The 16,364-nt window shown below is 39.4% G+C and overlaps 1 protein-coding gene across 9 annotated transcripts in view; it reads left to right on the top strand.

Annotated features, from left to right (window-relative positions):
* Positions 1-16,364, top strand: part of LOC310674647 (activated RNA polymerase II transcriptional coactivator p15-like) — a 49,095-nt gene that overhangs the window by 16,328 nt on the left and 16,403 nt on the right. For 8 of the 9 annotated variants that reach the window (XR_014509680.1, XR_014509681.1, XM_083434191.1 and 5 more), the window contains 3 exons: positions 6,993-7,079; positions 9,529-9,667; positions 11,523-11,617. Coding sequence is in view for 7 of the 9 variants with exons in the window: in XM_083434191.1 (XP_083290317.1) it covers positions 6,993-7,079; positions 9,529-9,667; positions 11,523-11,617 (321 nt within the window). In the remaining 2 variants the exon portion in view is untranslated. Of the gene's footprint in view, positions 1-6,992; positions 7,080-9,528; positions 10,693-11,522; positions 11,618-16,364 lie in introns of those variants that run through there. The other variant, XM_083434190.1, reaches the window with a different exon arrangement.

Here is a 16,364-nt window from a genome sequence, read left to right on the forward strand (position 1 = left end):
CTATTAAGTATAAATTCAAAATGAATTTCTTCAGCAATGCACATTTGGACCTTCCATATACATTGCGGGGCTTTGATTTTACTTTTAAAAAAGAAAATAACGATATTGCATTTTAAAAGTGCTAAAAAGACACTTTCTTCTATTTCTGTTTTCTACTCCCGAGTCGATACATTTCTATTTTTGTGACAACATAAATGGTTATAAAATTAACTTTAGAAAAATCTGTTCCTGTCTGTGCACATTTCTGAAATATTTAAGAATTGAAGAGGGTCAAGCAGAATTGTTCATCAGGTTTTCACCAAGTATTTAAACAGCCATCACAAACATAGTTGCATGTTTAAAAAATGAGAATTATTATTCACACCAACTATGCACAGTTTTTGTCCAATTAATCATAATCACACAGGGAAGAAATACATTATATATTCTAAAATAATCTGGAACCGCTATGTTGAAAAGGCAAGTCGGTTTTAAGAGGCTAGTTTAGTTACTAAGCAGACCTGTATAAAAATAAAGAGTTGCTTCTTTCATTTGACTCCTCATATGACTCTGAAGAGCAGAGCCTGAGCTTTTTACTGCAAGGTGGGAGGAAGACGCCTTCTGTCTTGAGAAGGCTAATATATCAGGCTGTCTCTACAAACCGATGTTAAAACAGAGACTGTAGGCTTATTAGCATCCTATTAATATGTGCATAAAATGTAGTATGTGTCTCAGCCCAAATACACAGATTGGGAAATCAAAGAGAAATCCTTCACACCTTTTGCTGGCTTCATCCTGAACTTTTATTTCTCTTAAAACAACTTCCTTAAGAGAATTTCCTCTTCTAAAGGAAACACTTATCCATATTTAACAGGCAAATTCTGAGTTGAACTATCTTTATAGTTGTGTGATCACCAAAAGACCAGAAACTCCTTTAATTGTTATTTTTAATGTTGACATGAATGGAAAAGTCATTTTGAATGACAGTTTGGACTTTGCTTTCACCTGAATGGTGAATAATAATTTTAATAACAACTTCAGTAATTGCCCTTTGAAAAAGTTTGCCTTTCTTTAGAAAACATCAGAAATAAAGTATATACCATTTCTGAACAAGATTTCTCTTTAAGAAATAAGACTTCAGTAACCTCAGGCAATGAAAGAAGAAGTCCTGCAGTGAAGAAGAACAGTTCTAATTTAATATGAATCTGTTTATGAGACAATGGGTTGTATCAAACAAATTTCTGCTCCATGTAGACAAACTGAAAAGATCTATGCCCATAAGCCCTAATGGGTCTACTCTCAGTATGACTAACTTTGGATACAACCCATTAGTATGTTGTGTCAAGCTTTGCAAATTTCCTTTTGTTTTGAAATTGCCTGGTATTACTATTTATAGTAAACGGTGACAACCAGAACACTTACTTCATATGGCTGCATTTTGTACAGATTTCACTCAGTGCATTTTTTTATATAGACAAGTTCATGTTAAGAGTGTTAAAGTAAACTTTGCAATAACACTGACCCCTGCAGTGGGGAAACAAAAAGCGCCATATTTCTACAAACATGTATTGTGTTTTTGTGTGTGGAACTTGAGATGAGGCTAGTGCTTCAAAGCAGTATCTATCTCTGTGTTGAATTTTCCCTTCTCCCATGGGCGGGGGCAGGGGGGCAGCTGCCCCACCCCAATCAAGTAGATCAATAAAAATACAGTCGTACCTTCGATCCCCAATGCCTTGCGACTCAAATGTTTTGGCTCCCGAATGCCACAAACCTGGAAATGAGTGTTCCGGTTTGCGAACCTTCTTTGGAAGCCAAATGTCCGACGCAGCTTTGATTGAGTGCAGGAAGCTCCTGCAGCCCTGCTTTTTTAATGTTTTCAGAAGTCGAATGGATTTCTGGAACGGATTCTGTTCGAGAACCAAGGTATGACTGTACAGTGGTACCTCGGGTTACATACGCTTCAGGTTACAGATTCCGCTAACCCGGAAATAGTGCTTCAGGTTAAGAACTTTGCTTCAGGGTGAGAACAGAAATTGTGCTCCAGCGGCGCGGCAGCAGCAGGAGGCCCCTTTAGCTAAAGTGGTGCTTCGGGTTAAGGACAGTTTCAGGTTAAGAATGGACCTCCGGAACAAATTAAGTACTTAACCCGAGGTACCACTGTACTTAACTAACTGAAGTTCTGCCTCCCTAACTTGAAGGCTACCCCCCCCCAACATAAATCCTATGGCCTGCAAACATCTGGGCACCTTTACACATGCCGAGACAGCTTCTTCCTATGCTTTTCCCAACCCTACCAAAGGCAGCCAATGAGATGTGCATGAGGGAGAATAAACACCGGATGGTAAAATAGTATGGGAGAGTTAGCCAGGAAATGGGAATCTGTAAATGAAAATACAATTCAGGAGTGGTATACTGCCCTATACCTGTAGATCTCAGGGTGGTTCACGAGGGGTACGGTCCATTGCTCTGGCAGAGAAAGTAACTCAACAGATCATTAGGGGTTCCAGAAACTGTATGTAGATGACTTTTACAGTGCTCTCACATTTTCCAGTCCACCAGAACTCTCTAAAAATCTGTACTTGAGAAAATATTTGGGAAATGCAATGCAGGTCTCACACAACACATTTGGGACTTCAGTGCAGATTGTGATTGAATGGGCAACTTTGGTGGGTTGTGTAGTTTTAGTTTGTTACATCGTTAGTGCCGGATGAAACGAGACAGTGTACTTCCAGGGTAGGGGGAATGTACTAATAGCTCCATTGAAGGTAGCGAGAAAGCAGCAGAGCTCAGCATCAAGATCAACTTGGGAGACTGGGAAAAGTGCTTTTATTGCACCATCGTTCCATCCAGTGCTCTAGATTGCTGCTTTAGCAAGAGAGATGTCAGGTACCTACGAAGGCACTGGTGAGCTAGGTAGGCCTATCCCCTGCGGACTGATTACACTTGCTGCTTCCACATAAGATGGAGCAGCATTTCCAAAGGAAGGGAATTCTTACAGCCATTCATAAAAACTGCCCTTGTGAGACACAGGGCCTTGTAGTGGTGGCATCTCCCCCTGAGTGAGATTTGGATGGCTTCCTTGAAACTCAGACAGAAACGTATTTATTTCAGTAGAGTATTACGGTGTAATTCTGCTGGGGGGGGGGTTGAAAATAACTTTTGTTGGCTAGTTTGTATTGTTTCAACAACATGATTGTTGTGTATTGTATTTTTCACTGGTGTAAACTGCTCTATAATAGGGATGGGGAACTTGCGGCCCACCAGATTTTCCTGGACTGCAACTCCCATCATCCCTGACCATTGGTCATGCTGGCTGGTACTGGTGGAGTCCCATAACATTTGGAATTCCACAGGTTCTTCACCTCTGCTATATAAGCAGAAGAGTGCCATACAAACATATTTTTTATTATTAGTAATAGACAAACAGTGATACAGCTCTTCGCTGACACTTGACATTTCATGCAGAATTATAGGTTTGTGGTTCAAGTGCTCCACCACCTGCCTGCTTAGGCCCAAATGTACTTCTGCTGTTTCATATTTCAAAATATTAATGTAAATTTTCAGTTGTCCACACCCCCAACCTAATTCAGTATTTCTTTCTTTTACATTTTTAGCTCATTTTACAATGTATATAAAACCGATAGAACAATTATAACAACAAGCAAAAAAGACGTAAAACAAAACTATAGTAAAGGCACATAGAACGAGTAGTTGCATATGAGTTAAAATAACAAAGTCTAAGTATAGACTATCAGTCTTATCAGCTCATGTATCATTCCAGATTTGCCAAGCTGGTGACAAGGGTTGTCTTGAAAATACGTGGTATTTTCGTGGTATGTCATGAAGGAATGCCAAATCATATAAAGTGTCTGGACGCTCCAGTCCTTGTCAAAACCTCAAATTATGTGTGATTTTCTCCATTATAGCTATATTCCACAGTAAGTGATATCCAGGTGTCCAGTATAAGATTTTGGGCTATTTTCCACTGAGTTACAATTACTGTTTGTGCTGCCGAGATCATTTATAAGACCAATTCTTTTGACCAAATATTTACATTGATATAATAAAAAATATTCAATAACATTAATTTTGTACAACAAACAATATTTTCTTTAGCAATATTTATCATTTCTGTCAAAATTAAATTCCAAAAATCTTACACCAGCTGACATTCCTACCATAAATGATACATATTATAATATGTACCAAGCTTATTGCAGCCCCTCTGACAATTAGGTGATATAGAAGAAAACATGTTTGGCATTTGCAAAGGAGTGTTATACCATCTATGTAATAATTTTAATGAGTTTTCCCTAAGAAAACTGTCAACAGATTTAAAGGGTTGTGCTTCACAAATTTTATTCCAGTCCTTGGGAAGAATTTGTGTTCCATTATCCAGTTCCCATGTCTTTTAAAGGGGTTCCATAGATCCATAAGTTACATTAAGCAATATAGAGTACAATTTAGAAACTATTTCCCCTCTCTCTATCCATTGTGCTTAATAAATTTCCAAATTTGTTAAGAGTCTCAGAGGTTGTGCCCTTACATTTTACTTTATAATAAAACTAAGAATTTGATTAAAATAAATCCAGTGTGTGTTAAGATTTGACAAAGTTTATTTTATTTACTTAATAGATATAGGTTGATTAATGCTATAGAACTATCATAATGTGTATTAACCTTTGGATTCCCAGTGTTCAAATTGCTTATCTCTCCCTGGCTGGACTGTTATTTCTTTTTGAATGCTGTATATCACAGAGACAGATATACAATCACCTACAGCAAAGTGTGGACCTTGCAGAATTTTTCAAATAAAACAGAAGGGCTAGCATACAGGCAGCTAAGTTAACAGCATCCTAAAGGCAACAATCAATTTACTATGCTTACTTTGAAATGATACCACTCTATTGTAACTAGAAAGGTAGCACAGCATTGCAACAGATGTGGGAGGTTGCAAAATGGATGAATTGTAATTCTTTGGGGATAAACACAGCCACTCTACTGATTAGGCATGTTAGCTGTATGTTCTGAGGCTCAATGAGCCAACCAAGGGGGCTCAAAAACACTCTGCAAAACTGCATATTCTACCTCTCAATACTTTTCCCAAATCTTTATTTTGTTGTTCCTCCTTGCTGGAAGAGTTCGGCAATAAAACAGAGCTAGGCTATGATGAAATGACAAGGAAATACAGGCAAATGCTCTTCTCCCTACCATTTGAATTTCAGTAACTTTATTGGTACTATAAAGTTTTAAAGTGCGGAGAAAGTTAGAACAATCAAGTGGTAGTAAAAGGCTGTGCGTCCCGTCCCCCCCTTGCCACCCCATAAAGGCTTGCTTTAGCTTTCATAATCCATTTACAGGTCCAGTGCATGAATCAGTTTCTTCACTTTTTCACAGGGGCCTGCTTCAAAAGGAACTGCTCTTAAGTTTATCTTTTTCTCCAGTGTTACCAAATTAATGCCTAAATTTTGATTCACTCACATTTAAGTGCCGGTTCACTTTTTCCCCATTTATAAATAATTAGCACAACAGCAAAAGTCCTATACAAAAATGATGTTATAATGAGAAGAGTTAAAACAATTTAACAATCAACCGTTCTCAGCCTACCTTTGATCAGTAGATGACAAGCTTGTTAAAATAGTACCTTCCAAAATAGCCTATAGTTGCTAGGAGACAAAACAAGAGATCGGGAACTCTCCAGTTTGAATCTCAGCTCTGCCATGTACCCACTAGTTTGCATTAAGCAGGCCAGACTTTCTCAGTCACAGCCACTTGTCTGCAATATGATCTCAGCCCCTCTTTAAACTTCCATGATTGTTGTCAATGTTAAAACAAGATACGTGTCTGAAATGCTACATAAATACTAAGTAGGTGAGATTATTGGTTTGTTTTTATTATATGTTTGTTTGTTTTCTATCTTGCCTTTTTATGTTGTGAACCGCTCAGAGATCTACGTTTGAAGGGCGGTCGGTATACACATTTAATAAACAAATTAACTCTGCATGGTAGTCTGGTATTATTATCCTCTTTTCGCAGTTGTAGATGGGGACGAGGCTGAGAATATAGGGATTTTCTCAGGTTAATCCATGACTTTGTGGACATGGGGCTGTAACTCACTGGGAGCTTGCATGCAAATGGTTCTAGGCTCGGTGCCTGAAATTGCTCGTTAAAAGGATCAGGGAAGAGGTGATGGGAAAGGTGTTGTAGATGCTTTGCTTTCAGAACAGATAACACTGGGCTCCATGGGCCAATAGTCCAACTCAGTGGCCTGGTTCAGATGTAACAGAAAATGGTCGTTTCCTCCTTCTTGACTGAGTCATGGCAAGTTTCAGGCTCACTTGTTTCCTCTCACTTCCTTTTTTGTGCACCGAAAACATTTCCAAGTGAACATTTTTAGGACTGAGCTGTATGCTACTTATGCCTTCTGCTGAATTTTGATCCAAAAAATATTTTTTCTTCCATTCCGCTAAGGTGTTGCCTTTTTGAAAGTACTTTCAATAAAGAAGATGCTTGAAGGGTGGTGTTTTTTTTAAAAGCAAACATTTTCTTAACAAATATTGCTTTAAATCTACATAACTGTTGTACACGGAAGAAAATGGAGAAGACAAAGGAAGTTCTTGCCTCTGCTTGATTTCTTCTTGCCTCCAAAGTATTTTCCTTTGGGCAGACAGTCATTGTGCCTTCTAATGACACAAACTTGAAGGGAAGTAGAAAAAAAGACTACAAACAGGTTTTATAAGCCTATCAATGGGAATATGTGGCTACAAATTGCTGAGTAAATGGAACAGCCTGCTTCCTAAGCCTGAGTCTGTGAGTCTTATGTCAAAGCATTTGGGGTGGGGCAAAAACACCAGGGGGTGTTAGGGATACCTGCTGAGCCCTAATTGGTGCCCACTGTTGTTAATGGCTTCCTGTGGCTGAATGTTTACTTGTCATTTGTTTTGAGCTTTGTTTCCCAGCTACTAGGGAAAAAATACTGACCAATTTTTTTTTTTTATCTTCTTTTGAAAAAGTGTATCTCCAGTCCCAGAGTGCCCTTCTGCAGTTTGTCTCATGACACAAAATACCTGGAGTCCATGCCACACTCAAAAAGTTACCTGGTAAGGTACAGGTCTCAGCTTGCTCTTATTATTGTAAGTGGATGGTTTTAGACTATGTTATAAGGACTAGAAAGTATCCCAAGGAAATTTACTATCTTTTTCTTTGGAATACCCAAGTGTTCTCTTTTACGGGATGTTGGTTCTGTATCTGTCACTGCCAGCCACATATGGCACAAGTGACTAATCTGAAAGTGAAGTACCCTACAGATCTGGACTTCAACCAGAAAGAAGCACTTCCAAATCTGATTCCTATTAAGTGTCTGAAAGTCACCTTGGTTGGTTAGTTAGTTTATTATAGTCACACATCCAAAAGCATCCCAAAGCAATTCACGTATCGAGAGGTTTCCAAAAGCAATTTACAGTAGTGAAATGTGAAGTGCCTAAAAATATTATATAAAACATTACAGCCATAATGTATGAAAAGTGTTCATCCGCAGAAAAAGTAATCTAAAACACAACACAATATATCTGCTTGCTCAGCACAAGATGAACACCAGTATCACTGAGCACTGAAAGCAATTAAATCCTTTCTGAAATTCATGGACATTAAAGACTTCTGTGTATCCAGACAGCAAGCACAGTATAGCTTAACATTGATTCCAACTTTCCCAGGCTTCTCACTAGAAGTACTTGGAAGGACAACAACTCCCAACTGTTACCCATTGTTAATATCTGTTCAAGCCTGCCTACTACCCCAAGATTGTTTGTTAGCACTAGGAAAATTATAAACTTGAAATTTAAAAATTGGCTACATAGCTGTTGGCAGATACCTGCTTTAAGTTACAGCATCACTAAGGAGTAAACAGTGGGTAAGACTTCGACTTTTATGCAGATCTTCTTGATGATCTGCTGCCCTTATGGAGATTTGTTTTGTTTTGTTTTGTTTGAACTACAAATTGATCTTAAACAGCTACTCACATCTCTTTGTGAAAATGCAATTTATCTTCAGGAACTAGCTCCTAATCTACATATCTTAAAGTACTTTCTCAAATGCAGATTTTCACTTTTGGATACATAATAGGAAAACATTTCATAACCATGGAGAAAAATGACTTTCAGTTCAAAAGTAGTGTATGCACGGATACTATATATATTCTTACATCTTATTGTTACGTGCAATTTTATCTAATGGTCTGTTTCCCTGTATGCTATGTTCTGTTACTGAGTTGTTTAATTTGATTGTGGGCATGTAGCAACTTTAACAGATTCCTTGCCAATTCCAGGAAAGTAGTCCTGTTAGTCTGTAGCAAGAGACCTTTCATTCATTGTTGAAGGACGCGTGGCCTTCAATTTGAATTAGCCTGATCCTCTATTCCCTTTTCCTCTTCTATGAAGAAACCCTTTCTGGGACCCCACATTTAAATTCTTCCCTGGTCTCCTTACTGGCCCTAGTAGGACCAACTTGGCCAGTTAGCCCTGGTGATCATTTGATGTCTACTGACCGTGGTTTTTTGTTTTTGTTTTTTTCTTTTCCCAAAATGACCCCTGAATTTTTGAATTTTATTGATATTGATTCTGCATTTTATGTTGTATTTATGCTGTTTTTAAGTCGCATTTTAATCAATGTTTTATATTTGCTGTCAGCCACCCTGAGCCTGGTTTTTAAACCGGGAAGGGCGGGGTATAAATAAAAAAATATTAATGTATTATTAATGTTTAACATTTGCTTCCAACTCATTCACTGCAGAGAATGAAGTAAAGATAGCTGAAGAGATGGAAAATATATTCACCTTCTGCAGAAAGAAAAAGAAATTTACACTCATGAGAGCAGATGAAGAAAATAAATCCAATTCATTCACTTGTTTTATTCTAGTTATTGTCTGTTTTAAAAGGGGAAATGAGTAAAGCTAGTCTGACTGATTATATTGATTTTTAAATTTGTAAATAAAAGTTTCTTTGAGCAGATGCAGTTAAAAAAGGATTACATATTGTAACTACTTTGACTGGAGTTTGTTTTAATATACCAAAACAAACTATAAGCTGTATGCCCAAAACCAGTATTTTAAATCAAGTTGTATTTGCTTTCAATTAGAAGCCACTTCTGTATTTAGCACACAACATAAAATGCAAATCCTGTTAAATTGACAGGGATCAGATATATCCTGCTAATGTGATGCCCTTAATCTGAAGGCAAGTAGGCGGCCACAGTGGGACTAGGACACTCTTGTGCCCCTGCTTTTTAGCTAATGCATATACCATAAACTGCAAAGAATACTAGAAGGAAACACACATTTCAGCAATATGCTTCTGGTTTCATTACAAGCCTTGCAAAATCTAACCTAACCAGCAGTTTCTGTCCACCATAAATAGCATATCCAAAAGTATCACAGTTCCCATGATTCAGCATCTGATTAATTCGAGATGTGATACTTGATAAAATAAACCATGTTAGATTTGGTTTCAGTGCTTATCCGTATGCCTCTCTTATTCTTTCTCATTCTCTCCTAAGATCACAGGGTTGCAGAACGAATTAACTAAACTTGGAATCTTAAAGAACCAACAAGACAATGAAAACTTTTGGAAACTCATCCAGGCAGGCATTCATGGTTCAAAGCTCAAAGAAAAGCTTCCAGATATAAAGGCAAAAAGCTGAGTATCTTTATAATGTTTTCATTTTAGAACAGCTAACAATGTCTCATCCCCACAGGTAACAGTGTAGATTTAATGAACTTGGTGGGAAGCAGATTCATTCAGATCAGAGTAGTACCCCTAAGTACACACTTGTATTGAACAACTGCTTTCCCTGATGATGATGTTTTCCTCTGGCCGTTCCCTCCCATCAATTTTGTTATTCTAGCTAGGTTTTTTTGGGGGGTGTTGTTTTTGAGATTGTACAGCCAAAAACACCAGAGTCTAGAACCCCACCTGAGAGGGAGCTCCAGGAGGAAAATTGCAGGCATGAGAAAAGTGGCCTTCTCCTATCTGCCAGCTCTATCCTAGAAACTGCCCCCTCTAGATTCAGCTTTGCAGTGAAGCCCACTCACATCATAAAGAGCTCATAACGGATAAAAAAGGCAAGCCGAGAGGAAGGCAGTGAGAGAGCAGCGGGCTCTGAGTAGAACAATGCCAAAATCAAAAGAACTTGTGTCTTCAAGCTCATCTGCCAGTGAAGTTGAGAAAAAGGTGAAAAGGGAAAAACAAGCAGTGCCTGAAAAGCCTGTGAAAAAACAGACATCTGGTGAAAGCCCCAAAGGTGCTGCCTCCTCCAAGCAAAGTAGCAACAGAGATGAGAATATGTTTCGGATTGGTCAAATGAGATATGTCAGTGTTCGTGATTTTAAAGGTAAAGTCCTAATTGATATTAGAGAATACTGGATGTATCAAGAAGGTGAAATGAAACCTGGCAGAAAAGGTATCTCTCTAAATCCAGAACAGTGGAGCCAGTTGAAGGAACAGATTACTGATATTGATGAAGCAGTAAGAAAACTGTAAAGATGAGCCATGCAGAAACTCCACTCTTATAGGTTTAAGTAGTCTTTTTACATTGGCATTCATTTTCTAAACTATTTGTTTTCCAAGCTATTGTATATCTGGATTGCAAAACAATTTGCAAGATGAGCGCTTTTTAAATGTACATTAAAAGTGTATTCTGGGTGAAGAATAAAAAAATAAAGAGCTCATAACCCACCTACTCTCAGAAGCCAGAAACATCATAGCCAGACACTGGAGAGACCTGTCAGGTATCAAATGGACCAATGGTATCAAATAGTATGAGAAACAGCCTTACTAGAAAAACTAACCGATAAACTGAAACTGACACAGGGACAAATAGAGGAAGATGCCTTCACCCTGGTATGCCTCCCCTTTATCACATACACAGCCCAACAAGACAATGACAAAAAATCCACCAACAGCATACAAATCAATATGGCTAACCTGATCCAAAAACACCCACCCACCCCACTCACACATGAAAACAAAGTTCACCACAGCCAATCACAAACAAACAACCACACCCTAGGCCAACCCCAACCTTTCTCACCACCAAAGGAATACAGGCAAATAGTAAAGAGAAATAGCATATGGCTGCTCTTGCAGAAGTTCTCTGAAAGTGACACTGACACAAACCCCCACACATTCACTAAGTAGAATAGAAACATCGCCACCCGACCCCAACCCCACTCACCATGGCCCCCTCCACCTCTTTCCCCTTTTCTTCCTAATGTAATACTAATGTCTCAACAAATGAAACTGATCTGTAGAAAATGTAACTTGAAAAAAGAGACATTGCACATATTTTTGTAAACCGAGAAATCTTTAATAAAAATATGTTTAAAACAAAACAAAAACAAAACTTTGCAGTGAAGAAGCAAGAGCAATAGGCATCTGGAAATACAAATTTGCTAGTAATATGTAATACATAATTGAGTTATTAATCACAAAGAGTCAACAACAAATGATGAAAAATTTTTTACTTAAACACTTTGTGCTTTTAATCGACAGTGTTAGCTACAAAGTCTTTGCCTCTGTCAACTTCAGCAAGAACCAGTCCAGTCCAGCCCGTTGATGGCTTTAAAAACAGTAGCAGCCTGAAAAAAGTAAGCAAATACGTGTTTCTGTTTATAACCTTGGATTTCTAAGCACTCTACTTTATGAGGCTTCTAATTATAGTCAGCAGTCTTAACTCAGCTTGATGAGTGGGTGGGAGATTTCTCTGATAAGATGCTTCATGTGATGCTTAAATAGGCCTTAACTTTTCTACATATCTGAATGAAGCTACATTTTATAGTCCTGTAAAATCTATGGCTTCCTGAACTGTGTTGATATCAGGTTGTGTCCTGTTGCTTTCAATAAGTCTACATAAGAAGGATTCAACCTATAATTCACAAGTAACTCCCTCCAGGCTAGAAGATTTCCTTAAAATGACCATAAGTTATTTACTCCTTTGATTCAATATTCTACATTTTTATAAGTAGCTAACTCAACAATTGCTTTCATGGGGTAGGGAGCACAATTGTACACAAAACACCTTTTGTGCAGGGCGCTCTGCTCAGTATTTAACTTCTTAAACTAGTAGTGGTGGGACAACCAGCTTGGAAGCATCTTCCCATCCTTAGATGCCTGTGTGTTTTAAGGAACACCTGTCTACGCAACTTGAAGATTGACAGCATATTAAAGAAAGCCAAACAGAATAAAGGTGGTAGAACATTAGCATATACAGTGGTACCTTGGGTTAAGAACTTAATTTGTTCTGGAGGTCTGTTCTTAACCTGAAACTGTTCTTAACCTGAAGCACCACTTTAGCTAATGGGGCCTCCTGCTGCTGCACCGCCGCTAGAGCACGATTTCTGTTCTCATCCCGAAGCAAAGTTTTTAACCTGAGGTATTATTTCTGGTTTAGCGGAGTCTGTAACCTGAAGCATATGTAACCCGAGGTACCACTGTAATGATCATGTCCTGAAAAAAAGTCATAATCATAAGATACTTTCTGAGAAGAGCAAAATTTTCAAGGTCACCACAAACTGGGATGCTTGATACCATTTCTGACACCAAAGTTGTATATAGAACATGGCCTTAGAGGAGCTTGGAGACAGTCATGTAGCCCATCAAAGGGGCACAATAAACAGGTTGCAATTAGAGGGAGCAGATCCTGTATCTCACTTCTAGAGTTGGTAGCATTACCTCTTTATCCACCCCAACCCTGAATTTCAGCTTCTGGGTTATACGTTCCTTTATTCACCCTCCTCCTCCTCCTCCTCAGGGCTGTTAAGTTTTGGAATTTGGAGGGGCATTAGGGTAGGTTTGGAAAAGCAGCACTTACCTCCTTTCCTTCTCCCTCAAGGCCTCAGGGATGGATATATAGTTGGGGAGTGAAAAAGGAGTGAATTGGCAAAGCACTCTCCATTTCCCACCCTTGAAAGGTGCTAAGCTGGTAACATAAGAATTCTTGCAGTGAATTGGTTCACATAGCCCAGCATTTTGCTTCTGAAAAGTGGGCCATTGGATACCTTTGAAAGCCCACAATCAGAGCATGAAGTTGATACTGGAGACAGATAGATGATTGTCCCCAGCCCCAGGTGCTGGGAGGCGTATACACTCTGGAGGTATCTTTTTAACCATCATTCCCTCTATTTCTGCTGTTCAGGTGTTATTGCTGATGTAGCAAAAGAACACCACTCAACAAGGAGATACTGGCTGGCTTGGGGAAGTTTGCTGAAGTACAAAAATATTGAGAGGGGAAACTAAGGGAGGAGGGACTCCACAAACAGCCCAGTGGCCACAGAAAGCTAACTGTTGTGGGGAGGCTGGGAGGAGGAATTGAGTATTTTGGAGGAAGGCATGGCTGTCTGTCTGGAACAGAAGCACTTCATACTTCAACATTTTCTGGGAGGTCCAACACGTTACGACTAACAGCTGTTGACAAGACTTAATCCTTCATAAATTTGTCTTGCCCTTTAAAGATCTGTCTAAGCTAAATCACCACATCTTCATGTACTGATATCCATAAATTAATTCCATGCCAGTAGTGCTCCTCATTCCTGAGAAACTCCCAACAAACCCCATGACATTATTTAGATTGCGAAGAAAACGTTTTACTTTGGGTCTGAGACTGAAATCTCTTTGGGACATGCCTTAGAAATTCTTTCCTGCAGGTACTTCTGGGGGACTTCTGTAATTGTTTCCCAACGGAGGGAGGATTAGTGGAGATGTCACCAAACCGTTAGGAGGGCCTTGTTAGCCTTTCATCCTACCCCAGTCAAAGGTAGGCCACATGGGCCCCTGTTTGCCTGGCCTAAGACAAATATATCTTGGCTGAATCCTTATTACTGTGTGTCTGAGGGAAGCAGGGGAAAGTGTTCGCAGATACGTGAGAAGAAAATAAAATGGAGAAATGGAGACGCACCCTCTATATTGTTGGAATGCCTAAGGGCCTCTTGGAACTGAATTCAAATCTTATTGGAGATTACAGTGTGATAGAAAGAGAGCTAAAAGCAAGAAATAAATAAAGCAAACTATGTACATCTAGCTTTCAGAAAGGCTTGGTAGAGCTTCTACTTTGCACTCAGAAGTTTCCAGGTTCAATCCCAGACATCTCCAGGTGGGGCTGACAGAGAACCCCCATCTGAAATCCTGGGGAGCTACTCTAAATAACGCTGACCCTAGAGAGACAAATGGTCTTACTCGGTGTAAGGCAGCTTCCTATGTAGCCAAGGCGAGTAAACTAAATGAGGCCAAGCGATTTTGTGAACTCTTCCACCTTTATATTTTCAACAACTGGAATCATCGTAATAATAAATCTTTTAATTCACTTTGTTTCTGAAATCATGGCTTTCTGATATGTGCTGAATCGGCATCTTGACATTGCTCATTCTTGAAAGTATTTATTCTATACCAATAACTGTAGAGGAAGAAAATAAACAGAGTGAGCATTGCAAATAAAGTGAGGTTTTTTTTCATTTAGGAAACAAACCATTCTTTCCCATGTATGCCATACAGTGTTCAACTTCTTAAGTTGCTCTTTTACTTCTCTTCTTCATTCTACACGTTTTTGAGTTGTTGAGAAATACTTCTTGGCAGGAGTGGGGCGGAATATTCTCACCTGGGAGCCACATTTGCAAATGGAAAAGCAAGAGTTTGCACTAATAAATGACTTGTCTGAACAGGTCATTGCAAATCTTCCAGGCTTCTTACTAATTTTGGTAATTGAATCCCTCCCTCCACCTGCTACTGCCTTATAAAGGTAAACCTGACCATTTGGTCCAGTCGTGACCGACTCTGGGGTTGCGGCGCTCATCTCGCTTTATTGGCCGAGGGAGCTGGCGTACAGCTTCCAGGTCATGTGGCCAGCAGGACTAAGCCGCTTCTGGCGAACCAGAGCAGCGCACAGAAACACTATTTACCTTCCCGCCGGAGTGGTACCTATTTATCTACTTGCACTTTGACGTGCTTTCAAAGTGCTAGGTGGGCAGGAGCAGGGACTGAGCAACGGGAGCTCACCCCGTCACGGGGATTCGAACCGCTGACCTTCTGATTAGCAAGTCCTAGGTTCTGTGGTTTAACCCACAGCGCCACCCGCGTCCCACAGATTCCTACTAAGGGGGTTAGAAGCTCAGTGGCAATGCTAGCCGCAGATTTTGGCAAGTCTTAGCCATTGACTACAGGCTGGCTGCTGTTGGAAATGTAATGTTTTATTAAGTGCAGCCTGATTTGACCCAGCAAAGCCTTTCTTAGTCTGGGCAAAAGCTGGACATAGAGAGCTCCTACACCTGCAGAATCTTCTCCACCTACTGCAGTATTTGGTACTGCTTCGCAACAAGCAGTGAAAATGTTCACTTACTGGAACCAATGACTTGTAACCAGGTCTCAATAATTATGACACCAATGGATGCCTCTCTCACCCAGACTGATTCTCCTCAGATCCGTGTTGACCCCAGCCATTTATGCACATTATAGACAAAGGAGGCTGAGGAAATCTTCTCTCCCCAAGTCGTTTTAGGGTGATTTACTGTATGTGTGTATGCCTGTTTTGTCATTTTCCATCTTAATCCAAGTACTGTTAGCCCCTCTTCCTCCTCTCATTCAGAAATAATATTCTTGAGAAATGTGGCCAATATAGCACAAGAAATCTGGTGCAAGTCTGAGCTTAGTTTGCATTTTGGAGTCTATTTTCTATTCTTTCCCATGTGGTTCACCATCTGAGCCTGTGGGACTGGCTTTTAAAAGGTATATCACTCATTCAAATGTCAACACACTCTTGGCCAGTTTTTGAATTTGGTTTCTGCTACTTGTATGATCAATTTGTAGGTTGTAGTTAGAGTGATGGACCCAGGTTCAAATCTCCACTAGCTATGAACCTCACTGGGTAACTTCGGATCAATCACTGTCTCTTGGTCTAACAGGATTGTTGTGAAGATAAAATGGGGAGGAGGGGGACCATGTACACTGCTTTCAGCTCACTGGAGGCAAGGCAGGATGCAAATGTAATAATAATAATAATACTCTGTTCAAAAAGACAGAAAATAATAGGTGTCTATATCTATTATTATATTCAGAGCATCTGTTGTCTTCCATATTGCACTGTTATTTGCTGAAGTGCAAAGTAATTGTTAATTAGATGGTCAAGTAAATCCCATCTAACCTGTAAAATGAAGTACATTTCAAGTCCTAGACCATGTCAGTTGCTCACATATCTAGGTAGCTGACTAGATACACAAACACACACAAACTGTGGAAGAGTAGTTATACTGAGAAGTTTGAATCAAGTGCCAAAAAGCCATCTAAACAACTTTAATTAAAAAAACTAATTAACTGGTGAAGCATAGATGGGAACTGGGAGCATCCTTG

Source organism: Podarcis tiliguerta, assembly GCF_965153285.1.
Source record: "Podarcis tiliguerta genome assembly, chromosome: 3".
NCBI lineage: Eukaryota > Metazoa > Chordata > Lepidosauria > Squamata > Lacertidae > Podarcis > Podarcis tiliguerta.